At 41.5% G+C, this 13,106-nt stretch overlaps 1 protein-coding gene across 1 annotated transcript in view; it reads right to left on the bottom strand.

Annotated features, from left to right (window-relative positions):
* LOC102949488 (1-phosphatidylinositol 4,5-bisphosphate phosphodiesterase epsilon-1) overlaps nt 1-13,106 on the bottom strand; it is a 225,516-nt gene that overhangs the window by 178,402 nt on the left and 34,008 nt on the right. The window contains 1 exon segment of the mRNA XM_042959866.1: nt 3,796-4,084. Within this exon segment, the coding sequence (XP_042815800.1) occupies nt 3,796-4,084 (289 nt within the window).

The following is a 13,106-nucleotide window of genomic DNA, read 5'->3' as shown; positions in this document are numbered from 1 at the left end:
CTGCACAACTTTGGCCAATCAACCCTTGAATCACCAGTTCCTGACTTGTGAATGCCTTGTGACTAATGAAAACTGGTTAGACATTTTCTCTTCCTATTCTTATCTACTGCAGGCTCCTCCAACCCTCATCTTGTAATCATAACCACTTCCAGAAGATGAGTTGACTTGTGCCTCCTGGAAGTTCATGTGAAAGCTTTCACAACCTCGGCCTAACATCTTAATAGCCCTGGGACCAAAGACCTTCCTAACATCATCTTCTTTAAAAATTTTTTTATTCTTTTTTTTTGGGGGGGGGGATAGGGGGAGGCTTAAATACATATAACATAAAATGTAGCATTCTAACCATTTTTAAGTGTATTGTTCAGTGGTATTAAACACATTCACACTGTTGTGCAGAACCCTTCATTTTATAAAATAGGAACTCTATACTCATTAACAATGACTCCCCATTCCTTGTTCCCCATCAGCCCTTGGTCTCTATGATGCTGACTGTTCTAAGTGTCTTATATAAATAGAATCAAACAGTATTTATCTTTTCCCTTCCTCCTTTTTCTCTACCTTTCCAAACTCTATTTAACCTATTTCAAACATGACTTTTTCATGGAATAAGTCATTTTCTTCCTTATCTTTTTCCTCTGGGAAAAAAGTTTAAATACTTCCCTGCCTCTCTTCCCTTCTCCACTCCATTTATAAGCCTCCATTTGAAAAACAGGGGTAGGAGAAGGGGAAAGTACTGGGATAATAACTTTCTGATTGTTTTATATAGGTATGAATTTTGAAATGTAATTATCCACAGCAAGAGAATTAGATGCCAACATCTGAAATCTCTACAATGGCCCAAAGTTCTTTTCAAAATCTTCATAATACTTTCATTTTAACTCTACTCATCTTAACTAAACTTATTTTCCCTAAATAAGAAGTGTCTTTTAACTCATTTGTATTGCTTTTTCCTTGGAGGCTGATTCACAGTATTCCAATAATTGTGTTTTTCTCTTTATTCCATGGGAAGTGTATAGATTTCAATTGTGTTATGGGTTAAAGAGGTTTTTGAGGACTAGAGTCAACCAAAATCACAATGTTTAATACTGTTTCTCTAGGAAAGTATTCTAAGTTCCACATAGCTCCTGAGAAATGAACTTTTGGAATACAAGTCATTTATAAGATGGGAACTGAGTCTGTGTTATATATTTCCCAGAGATCTTCATTAGCAATACAGAACTGAAAGCTGTTGGCCAGTTCAGTGCCACAGAACATACAGTGAACAATAAAAGAAGCAGACAACCAAGTCACAGCCAGGATGTGCTCCAGCCCCCCCCCCCCCCCCCCGCCGCTGGAATATATGGCCATCAGACTTTAAGACCCAGTTAGTCAATATGCTGAACCTACAGATTCTATAAACATTCTATGATTTTGAATGCCTATATGGTTTTTTGGGTGCATTTTCTTCCACGGCATGTTAAAGAAACCTATGTTTCACTATGGCATGTATAGACTCGGAAGAGTCTACAGGAGAGGGCCCTGAAGTTGAAAAGGTTTCCAAGAGAAGAAGTCAGAACTACAGAAGTAAGCCCAGGGCAGAAGCCAGCCAGTTAACTGTATAGTTCAGCAGAAGCCACTTACAGAGGGATATCAAAAAGCATTAAAGAGCTACAAAACAGAAAGTTAAAGAAACTCCCAACTCTTGTATAAACTGCTAATTTAAAAATGACACATGAGTTGATGACCCAATGAATCTCTGAGCTGGGAATGTGGATCCATGAGGTTCTGATTTGAAAAGGGAAGTACAAATAGCAACTGAGATAAAGTTACTATCAGGGCCCCAGACACACTAACTAGCAGCCTCCTTTTTCCTTCCCAAAGGTCTGTGTAAGACTGGAGGCAGCTGCCTTGGTCAGGTAGCCTGGAGATTTGTCCCTCTGCAATTAATGGAGAAGAAAGAAAGTGGCTTTTGTTGACTTTTGTTTGTTTGGGGCAAAGCCATTTGTCACAAAGGACATTAATTCCTTCTCTAAGCTCTTTGAACGATTAGAGCCACTTCTATATTATTTAGTACTCAACTCCCTGCAGTATCATATTATTCTTTGAATACTTGGTGCACACAAATCTTGCCTCTTCACTAGGATCATAAAGAACGTGAAGGCAAGTAAATTGACCTGCACTTCATTAGAATCTCCCATATACCTACACACTCTGCTGGGCACAGATCAGGTATCTGACAAACACAGGTTGATTAACTCATAGGATGAGGTCCTTACATAGAGTCACAAGCCTTGAAGCAACAACAATTCCACATGCCAATCTCAGCCCAACTTCTCAGGAAGAGCATGGATGGAGAGTGGAAGCTTGGCAGTTACTAGGAGCCACAACAGAGTAGAGAAATCCTGAGTATTGTGCATAGGGGAAACTGTTTACCACCTAGAGACTATTCTAGCTCCATGATGATAGAAAACTATGTTTTGTTTCCTACCCAGCACTTAGCACCTGGCAGAGGCTCAAAACACAGATTGAATAAACGAAAAACATATGAAACCCTTTGGTTTCCTTATGCTTTGCTTTTCTAAGCACACACCTTGTGTTTTCCTTCATTCATTATGTATAACCAAGCTGCAAAAGTTAAAAAATGACTCCAGGAAACAAACCAACATGGTACCCACATGGTACACAGGGAGGTGTGTACTCCTGTCAGGTGTGTACTCCCCAGGGTGTGTGTGCCAGGACAGTGGTTGAAGATCCAGGAGGAAGATCACTGACCTGCTAGCCACAGGTCTGCGGATTACTGCAGAGGGACACTAGCTGCTCTCCTTGAGAGAAATGGCCGGATGTCAGATGGAGCCCTTGGCAGCCCCCAGGCAGTGGAACGTTGCTCTGCATGGTCCCCGTCTGGCTGGCAGCTTCCTGCCAGGGAAGGCTGCCAAGTGGGTTGTGACAGCTGTGCAGTGTACAAATCTCCAAGGTGCTTTGGTGCACTGCCATTTCTGACCTGCCTGTCTGCCTACTCGTGGGAAGTAGCTGGGAAGTTCTGGTGCTGAGGGGCCCCATTTTCCACTGGCTTTCATTTTTTAGCAGGATGCCCGAATATCCTGTTTGTTAAGATGGGAGTCATTGGAAGATGGCCTTTAGCTTTTCTGGTCAACATGAACCTATTGATTCTGTGTAGGAGGAAGAACTGTATTTCACTCTGTTTCACACCCATGTTGGTTTTCACTGTGACCACATGACCACACTTGTTTGGTCTTTTCACAGTAATTGACAGCTGTCATAGACTGCCACTAGGAGAAACCCTGTGTCTGAGTAATTAAAAAAAAAAAAAAAAAATCAGGGGCACCTGGGTGGCTCAGTCGGTTAAGCGGCCGACTTCGGCTCAGGTCATGATCTCGCAGTCTGTGAGTTCAAGCCCTGCGTCGGGCCCTGTGCTGACAGCTCAGAGCCTGGAGCCTGCTTCGGATTCTGTGTCTCCCTCTCTCTCTGCCCCTCCCCTGCTCACGCTCTGTCCCTCTCACTCTCAAAAATGAGTAAATGTTAAAAAAAAAAATTTTTTTAAATATCAAAGATAGCCTTGTAACCATTTATTTCTATCGGAAATGAAATGTCAAAATCTCAATGCTTATTGTTTGGAATGTTGACACCTGAAAGGATTTTGATAAAAGACTACCTTTTCATAGTTTATTAAAGCAGCAACTTTTATTTATTTAAAATTGCCACTAAGTGACCTCAAGTATTCATCAGGAGATGCACACATGTTAACCTAGATTCCTTTCTGCACTCAAAGATGAAAAGTGAAATTTCAGACCTTACCTTTTAGCATCATTCGTCCGGTGGATCCTCCAAAGGTACTGAGTAGGCCACTTCTTGCTCCTAAAGATGTGGTTGCTTCTAGCAGAGAACCCACGATGTACTGAGATATGGACGTCCTCTGGAGGGTGGCACGGTACTCACATATGGTATCTCGGACACATTGCTTTAAGCACGGACCAACCCTAATCCTTTCATGGGCTGTTTCAGAGGCTGGAAGCTTTGTGAAGAAATGAAGAAGAGATCCAATTGTATTTTCTATTTCTTCTCTCCTTCTCACTGCATTGTAGATCTGTGAATAGCACAGAGTACAGGAAGTATTAATCTAGTTTCTTAGAAAAGCAAATTAGTTTGTTGACAAAATGCCAAGATGACTTATTAAGAAAGAAGGCTCAGTTGCTCTAAGCACAAACACTCTTGAGCACTGGACTCATGCATTAACCTGAACATTCTACAGACACCATTTATTTGGAAAAGCTATGTGCAGTTATGAAATCGGTCATTCAAACAACCATGCTATCAAACAGAGCACTTACAAGTTGTTCCAACCAAAAATATATTCAGCTCAAATTTCTCCTCCTCCTCCTTAGGAGAGCAAAGCTCTTCTGCAGGGTGACAAAGTCAAACCTTTGCTTTTAGTCCTTTTGGACTCTCCTGTGTGCATGACTGTCCCAGGTTTGTCTGCCTCCAAGGAGCACTTCAACCTGACATTCATGAGGAATCTTTTCTCTATGCTCAAACTGAAGTGAGGATGAGATGGTCACGGAGAAGGAGAAGTTCTAGATTTCTCTCTCAGGCACAATCCTTCAATCCATCATCTTGGTCCAAAGTCTTTGAATCCTTTTCCCTCTTCATCCTTTCTCACCTCCCACCTCCAAAGCATTGACAGTTCCTGCCCACTCTTGTTGCTCTGTCTCTGTCACTATCCTGATTTCCTCTCTCCTTTATTACCTGAATTCACCAAAAATTTATCTCAAGGAGATTGAACAATTTTTTTTAAGATTTATTTTTAAGTAATTTCTATACCCAACGTGGGTCTCGAACTCACAACCCCAGGATCAAGAGTCACATGCTCCACCAACTGAGCCAGCAGGGCACCGCAAGGAGATTGCACAATTAGGACAAGCTTCCAACCATAATTCCAATATAGTTGTTCAACATTTATATAGATCCTGCTCTGTGGAGGCAGCGTGCTGAAAGATGTGGGGCATGTACAAGAAGTAACACATACCTCCTTTGCTGAAAAATTGCACAAAAAAGATGAGGCCTGAAAATTGTGAGGTTTGATATTGTTATTACAGGGAGGTTTTAGGTTTTGTCAAGGTCTCTGGGAAGCCTGAGACTCCTGAGTAGTGTATAAACAATAGGGAAGAAATACCACATGGGTGAGTTAATCTAGTTTTCTGATGGTGGAATAAAAGTTGACTACAATGTGCTGCCTCCATCATGCTACCTTGGGCACCTTGTCTGATCATTCATTCAACAAATAGTTATTTTGTGTTTATATACCAGTTATGTGTCAGGTCTGGGTAAATAAGATAGCTTTTCCTCTCAGAGAGTTCACAGTCTAGTAAGGCAGACAGATAAGCAAAGAGCTCACAGTAGGATGAAAATGGAGGTCAAGCCCTCTGGTGACATCAGTAAGTACCCAGGGAAAGGAAGTCCCTTGAATGTCCTCCAGGCTGTGAATGTGCCCCTGTGATGCTGCACACTCCAAATCCCACCTTAACCAGGACCACTGGCACTTGAGAGGACAATCACTGAGGTGTGCTAGGTCCTTAAGAGACCCTAGAATGTACCTAGAACACCCCCAGATGTTCAAATTGCACTGACTCTAACTAGATTTCTAATCTACCTTCTGCAGCCTACTGGTATGTATTTGGCACTTGAAGGAAGAGTATGAATTCTTTAGCTTTAATTCTCTGTCATTAAATTTCTGGCGGCCAGTGTAGCCATGGGGATGGTGTGCTGGGACAGATAGAACTCAGGCTTTGGGGTCAGGTATGTGGGGTTGTGCAGCTGGCTCTGCCTTGACCAGCTAGAGAGAGGCTCATAAGCATGAGCAAGCTGACTTGAATGTTTAGAGAAAGCTTCCTCTTGTGTAAAGTGGGGATACTAACACCCCTCTTTAGGATGTTCTGGGATTCACCAGACTACATGTAAAGTGCTCACCCTAGTGTCTACAAACGGCACCCATTACTATTGGGCAAGAAGAGAATGGACTCTTCCATCCTCAAGGAACAGCAGGTGGTTGTATAACAACAGAACATGGTCTATGAAATTCACTTTTATGGGGTTATACCCTTGTTCTTATGTGCTGCTGGATAATATCATCCTAACCTTATTTGAGTGTATTATGAGGGCAAACTGGGGCTGAGAGATGCAGAGCTCCGGACATGCTTTTCCTCTCTCAGCTCCAAATCATACAGGCAATATCCAACATGATATGTCTCAAATAAGTCCTTCAGAAATTTAAAGGCTCTAGAAGTTGAGAGAAAAGAACCCACTGTGAGCTTTGATGGCTAAAGAAGCCTTCCGAGGGAAAGCAGATTTGAGCTGTGCCTTGGAAAACAGGCACGGTTCTAATCAGAGGAGCTGGGGGAGTCAACTCACACGGTGAGCAAGGGTGAAGAGACTGGAAATAGTAAATGCCTTAAAGACGGTGAGCAAAGCAGGGTATTTAGAGAAGAGAGTGAGTGTGGGGCATAACTGGGAAATTAGAAAGGTCAGTTGGCCTGATAAAGGAGAGCCTTGAATGTTAAGCAAGGAGGTTTAATCCATCAGAGGTTGGGAACCCTTCACTTTTTATTTTTTGCTTATTTGTTTTTATCAGAGGAATGATGCTAAGAAGGTTTTATTTTATAAAGATTAATATGCTGACAGTTCTTGGTTACTAATGGGTTTACCTACTTTCTTTATGTGCCAAGCTGTTCCACTGGCACGTTATGTCTTCACTCATTACCTTGTGCATCCCAGTTTCCACACCACTCCTTCAGATTCCCAGTGTCCCATTCAGTCCCTCATCCAGGTTTCCCTAAATGTTTTCCTCAGATCATTAGATCTAGAGCGACTGTATGATATAAGGACTCCTTGATCATTGAAAAACTCAGTACATGTTTCTCCTTTTGAAGATTTACATTGCATATTAGAATATTAAAGACAGTGAAAAGGGTCAGAGTAAAGAAATCTATTTTATTTTGTTTAACTGAATATTTGGAGTGTTTCTCATGTATGTTATTTGACCATGGATTTCTCTGCTTTGCTTTGCTTTGTTTTTCCTCAGTTTCCTTTTTTTTTTCCTCCTCTCCTCTCCTCTCCTCTCTCCTCTCTCCTCTCCTCTCCTCTCCTCTCCTCTCCTCTCCTCTCCTCTCCTCTCCTCTCCTCCCTTCCTTCCTTCCAGGAATATAGCCAGGGAACGACTGTTGTACCAAATAATTTACTCGAATCAAGTGTTCTCATTTTCATTTCCTTGACCTCTGAAATAGACAATCATCCATCTTTCCTGAAGTCCTGCCTCTCTTACCATCTCACTGCTCCATCTCTGCCTTATTCTGTGGCTCCCCTTCCTCCTTGGGTCTTCAGAGTAATTGTGATGCAACAGAGAGGTGCCAATCAGTGCCTAATGTAGGGAGTAACACGTTGGCTAGCCACAGGTCAGATTTACCTGATCAGACAAAGGACCTGTTTGATCTGACACACAGTGTTTCAAAATCAGAGAAGCGGGCGCCTGGCTCGTTCAGTCTAAGTAGAGCATGTAACTCTTGATCTCAGGGTCATGAGTTCGAGCCCCACGTTGGGTGCAGAGATTACTTAAGTAAATAAGTCCTTAAAAAAAATAAACTTAGGGACACCTGGGTGGGTTAGTTGGCTAAGCATCTGGCTTTTGGTTTTGGCTCAGGTTTCATGAGTTCAAGCCCTGTGTCAGACTCTGCACTGACAGTGCAGAGCATGCTTGGGATTCTCTCTCTTTCCCTTTCTCTCTGCCCCTCCCCCATTCATGCTGTCTCTGTCTCAAAATAAACATGTAAACTTAAAAAAAAATAAAATCAAGGGGCGCCTGGGTGGCGCAGTTGGTTAAGCGTCCGACTTCAGCCAGGTCACGATCTCGCGGTCTGTGAGTTCGAGCCCCGCGTCAGGCTCTGGGCTGATGGCTCGGAGCCTGGAGCCTGTTTCCGATTCTGTGTCTCCCTCTCTCTCTGCCCCTCCCCCGTTCATGCTCTGTCTCTCTCTGTCCCAAAAATAAATTAAAAAAACGTTGAAAAAAAAATAAAATAAAATCAAGAAAGTTGATGTTACAGCATCTCCTAAAAACTGGAACAATCTGGTAACACTGAACATTCCTATGTGGTGTCAAATGGATAGACCCTCCCTTGTTACCTGGGGCACAAGTTCTCCAGTTGGCTCCAGTCCCTATCACTCTCTAGTGATCCCATCTTGCCAATAGCTGGTCACCATTAGTATATGAGTATGTGATCCCTGCCTTAATGGGATATAAACGTGGCTATAGATATATATAATAAACATATACTGAGCTCCCCCAGCATGTGCTCTGTGTGCTCCTTCCTGTGCTAGTTGCCAAGGACACAGAAAGTCATGGTCTCTGCACTCAAGGGGTGTTGCAGTTTACCTTCAACATACATAAATATTAGGTATGTACTAAGTAATTATTCAGCATTGTCATCAGCACTTGTTTCTAAGTCCTCAAATGTGTTTGAAGACGTAAAGATGAAGACTTCTAGAATAAAGCTCTGAGCTACCACCACCATTGCTAACACTCCATTCACTAAAAACAAAAAAGAATCAACAGGTTCTACCAAGATCTGGACTAACACATACCAGTCATACCAATACTGGATAAGCTTTAATAAGGTGCTTGTTGGAAAAATGCTGAAATGTGGATGAAGTGGTGGTGGATACGGCAATGTTCAGGCACCACATTAATCAGGATATTACCTAATTATCTGATATTACCTCTTATCAGATCATCCACTTAAAAAAAATTTTTTTAATGTTTATTATTTATTTTTGAGGTTGGGGAGGGGCAGACAGAGAGAGGGAGACACAGAATCAGAAACAGGCTCCAGGCTCTGAGCTGTCAGCACAGAGCCCAACGTGAGGCTCAAACTCACGAGTCGTGAGATCATGACCTGAGCCGAAGTCGGACGCTTAACTGACTGAACCACCCAGGCACTCCTCTTGTTGCTTTTGGGAATTCTGCAATAGCCACCATGTGGAGTAGCCAGAACTAGCTTGCTGGAAGATGAGAAACTTCACTCTTGTTACCTTGGTGGATAGCCTGCCAATAACCAGACACATGGTGAGGTCATCCTAGATCCTAGATTATCCACCTGCCAGTCCAAATGCCATTACAGATACATGACAGGGCCCACCAGAGACCAGTTGATCAAGACTAGGAGAACACCCAGCCAGTTCACAGAAACACGCACCAAATTAATTGTTGTGAAAACTCACTACGTTTTTGGGATGCTTTGTTACAAAAGTTAACTGACACAATGATGGTGTGTGGGGTACAATGGTAAGTATTTACTTGCATGAGATTTGAATCCACATAATAACCCTGTGAGGTTGATTTATTTTGCAGGTGGAGACAGTAGGCCTAGAGAGGTGGAGAAACACAGCCAACTTTACCCAGTTCCTAAGAGGCTGAGCCAAGACTAAGATCTGGTTTGTCCAGCTCTGTGGTCCAGCTTTATCTACTGCACTAAACTTGGTCATACCAAAGTCCAAAAACGGTGGGATTCAAAAAACTACTGTCATTTGCAAGAGGTTTAAGGGATGTTTATATTGCTGTTATTGTTTTCATTCATGATAATTCCTTTCACGGTCTCCCTAAACTACTGTGCAAAACAGGCAAATTATGACTAATAAGTGACCAACTGTTTCCTTTGTATGGAGATTTAGAGTTTTAAACTGCAGGGTAAAAAAACACATAAACTTTATTTCACTTGATTAATGTGATAATAAAGGTGCTGAAAACTAGACAGTCCACCACCCTGTATGGGCTAGCATCTTTTTTTGAGATATAATCAACATGTCACAACATGGTATCTAGGCTTGCCAAACAGATATGTGTCCATTCATTCACTCAACAATTGATTTATATTTATTAAGCACTTATGTTGTGTCAAGCCCAATTACTAGGTATCCAACAGTGAGCAAGAAGAGCTTCGTTTTAGTGTGGAAGTCAGACAATAAATATGTGGATCAAATAAGTTAATTAAAAATTACAAATTATTATATACTCAAGATATATTTTGGATATAGATGCCACAGGACTTGCTATAGTATTGGGAATGAGGAAAGGATAGGAGTCAAGGTTTTGACACTGGGCCATTGATAAATTCTTAGAGATTTAAGATTTATATAAATACCTATATAGACAACATTGCAAACAGCAGCCCTCATGGCTCCTATGTTTAACAACCACTGTGGACTGGGAATGGATCTTTTTCATGGAAGTACACTAGTGCCATTATGCCAGCTGCTGCCTTTGAGCAGGATGACTTTGATACTATGAAGTTACTTGCAGAAAAGCAAACAATGCTTAGACAACACTTAAGAAATCATTTGTGCTCTTTGTGACTCAAGACAGAGGGATGCCTTGTAGAAACCAGCACTGGGACATGGAGGTCAGAACCAAAACAAAAGAAACATCCAAGACTGAAGAAGCTGGGGCAATTAAGATGGAGACAAAACCAAAGACTTTGGTGAACTGAAAGGCATGAAGTAGCCAGATACACCACATCCACAGCACTTACCCAGGAGGAGAGCTCATTCCTCTACACAGCCACAAAGAGCTTTATCTTAATTTTACTTCTACTGGGGCCAAAGTGGGTACTGGTCAAGGGGAGTCAATTTCATAACTTGATCTGTTTCAAATTCTATCTTTCTGGGGTCAGAGTTATGGAAAATTATGATGCTCCTAGATCTGACGGCATTTCTTCTCAAGTCTTCCAATAAAAAGGTTTGTTATTTAGGTGTCCATGGACTCAGTAATACTTGTATCATTGCAACATATATTGAGTGATTAAAATGAAGTAGGTTTTGAGCATTGGGCCATGATTTCATTGAAACTTCAGAAAAGCTCTAGGAAGAGAGATATTACCACCACTTAAAAATAAAGAACCAGATATCATATGTTTTCACTCTTATGTGGATCCTGAGAAACTTAACAGAAGACCATGGGGGAGGGGAAGCAAAAAAAAGTTAGAGAGGGAGGGAGCCAAACCATAAGAGACTCTTACAAACTGAGAATAAATTGAGGGTTGATGGGGGGGTGGGAGGGAGGGGAAAGTGGGCTATGGGCACTGAGGAGGGCACCTGTTGGGATGAGCACTGGGTGTTATTTGGAAACCAATTTGGCAATAAATTTCACATTTAAAAAATAGGCAAAAAATAAATAAATAAAATAAAAAAAGAAAGAACCAGTATGCACATTGCTAGGACTTAGCACTAGGACTCTCCATTTCTAAGCGAGTGTTGCTAACTAGTTAGGGGATCCTATAGTACAAGTGTAAAAGAAATCACTTTTAAGAGGGATAACTGTAGTAACAATCCTTCTTTCTCTGTTTATTGTCTGTCTCCCCCTTCCAGAATGTCAGCTTCTTGAGGACTTTACTTCTTTTTTCATTGCTGTATCTCCAGTGTCTAGAAGTGTTTGGCATTATAGCTTGTCAGTAAGTTCTTGATTAAATTAATAGTTGTCTCTAGTCTCTATCTTCTTCAAGAACTTGCTAGAATCCTTCAGTTTTTTTGGTCATGAATCTACTGGATTCATCTCCACAACAGGTGACATTGGATTGTCATTTGTATTTGCTAAACACCAGACATGGAAATCACATGAAATGGCATCAAATGTTTACAAAGTATTCAGAATAGCTATACCCAAATGCTCCTAATTGCTACTAACCAAAAGTGACCTGTTCTGAGAAATTCGCCAGTAGTTTAACATTATTCTATTATCATTTGCTGATTGAGAATACTTAATCAGATCTATTTTCCATCCTGATTCTTCTTGAAAATGATGATTTGGAAATGATCAAGGCCCTAGAAAAAACAAAATATGGATTCAAATATTGACCCCCCCAATTCAGTTTAATTCAATGAATGTTCTATAACATAAAGGGGTCAGCCAACATTATCTCCAAGGTCCCTCTAGTGTTACTGTTCAATTACCCACACCTTCTAGCCTTCTTAAATGGGAAATGGAGGATATTAACTAACCTTAATGTTGAAGATAATTTTGATCATCATTTTTCTCTAATACAGCATATAGTTAAGGTCTTCTGTTTCTATCGGTGTTCTTCAGTTATCATTTGTCACTAGTGACTATGCATCTTCTTCTAATAGAACCCTTATCTCCCCATAATGTAATTCTTAAAGTAGCCTGAGCTAGAAAAACAAATAATCACATTTATTTGAACTATGTGTTAACTGTGAGTTCATAGGCTGGATAACAATGCAGGAACCTCCTTCATGGAATCAAGCATAAGAGCTGTGGTTTGGAAACCCCTTTTACTGGTCTCATGGGCCCTTTTCCTAACTTTCGAAATGCAGAAGCCGTGTTCTAGAAGGTTGAAAATGCTGGAAGTTTGATGGGTATATGTGTCTAAATGAAAGGAATGATATAACACCTGCCAAACTTCCTGAAGAGTCAACAAAAACAATGAAGCTGTTTTAGGGAATGGGAGCCGAAGCAGCCCATCGACCTGAGTGGCAGATATGGAGAGTAGGATTTTGGTAGCAGGCAGCCGCTTCCCTGCTCTCAATTCCACATTCCATTCAAGTGCCTGTGTGGAGAATTCCATTCTACTGAGAATATTCAGACTATGCACGAGACGCTGACCAAACACAGCTCCAGAGAGCCAAAAATAAAGGCTTTGCTAAGGCTGTGCCAATTAACCAGAGCTCCACCACTGGCTTTTATGGGAAGTTAAGCTGAATCTTTATTACTGCAGGAAACATCTAAGAAAGAGTGTGAGAGGGTGTCCCAGGGCATTTGATAATCTAGGAATTTAACAGCTGGAAATGCCCTTCCAAATAACTACGTCCAATCCACATTTTACCCTGTATTCAGATTTTGCCTCCTCTGTGCAGCCTTCCCCAGGCTCCAGCAAGAAATGAGCATCCTCTTTCCTGTGCTCCAACTGCCCCTCTGCAAAACTCTATAGAAGCACTTTCTGCGAAGTATGGAAGTCACTGTCTTACTCTCCTTCCAGGCTGTGAGTTCCCAGAGGGGCAGGACCATGCCTTATTTAACATGCTGTCTCCAGCAAAGAGCACACTGCTTAGCA

This window comes from Panthera tigris, chromosome D2 (assembly GCF_018350195.1).
Source record: "Panthera tigris isolate Pti1 chromosome D2, P.tigris_Pti1_mat1.1, whole genome shotgun sequence".
NCBI lineage: Eukaryota > Metazoa > Chordata > Mammalia > Carnivora > Felidae > Panthera > Panthera tigris.
This window is presented reverse-complemented; position numbering and strand designations above follow the sequence as displayed.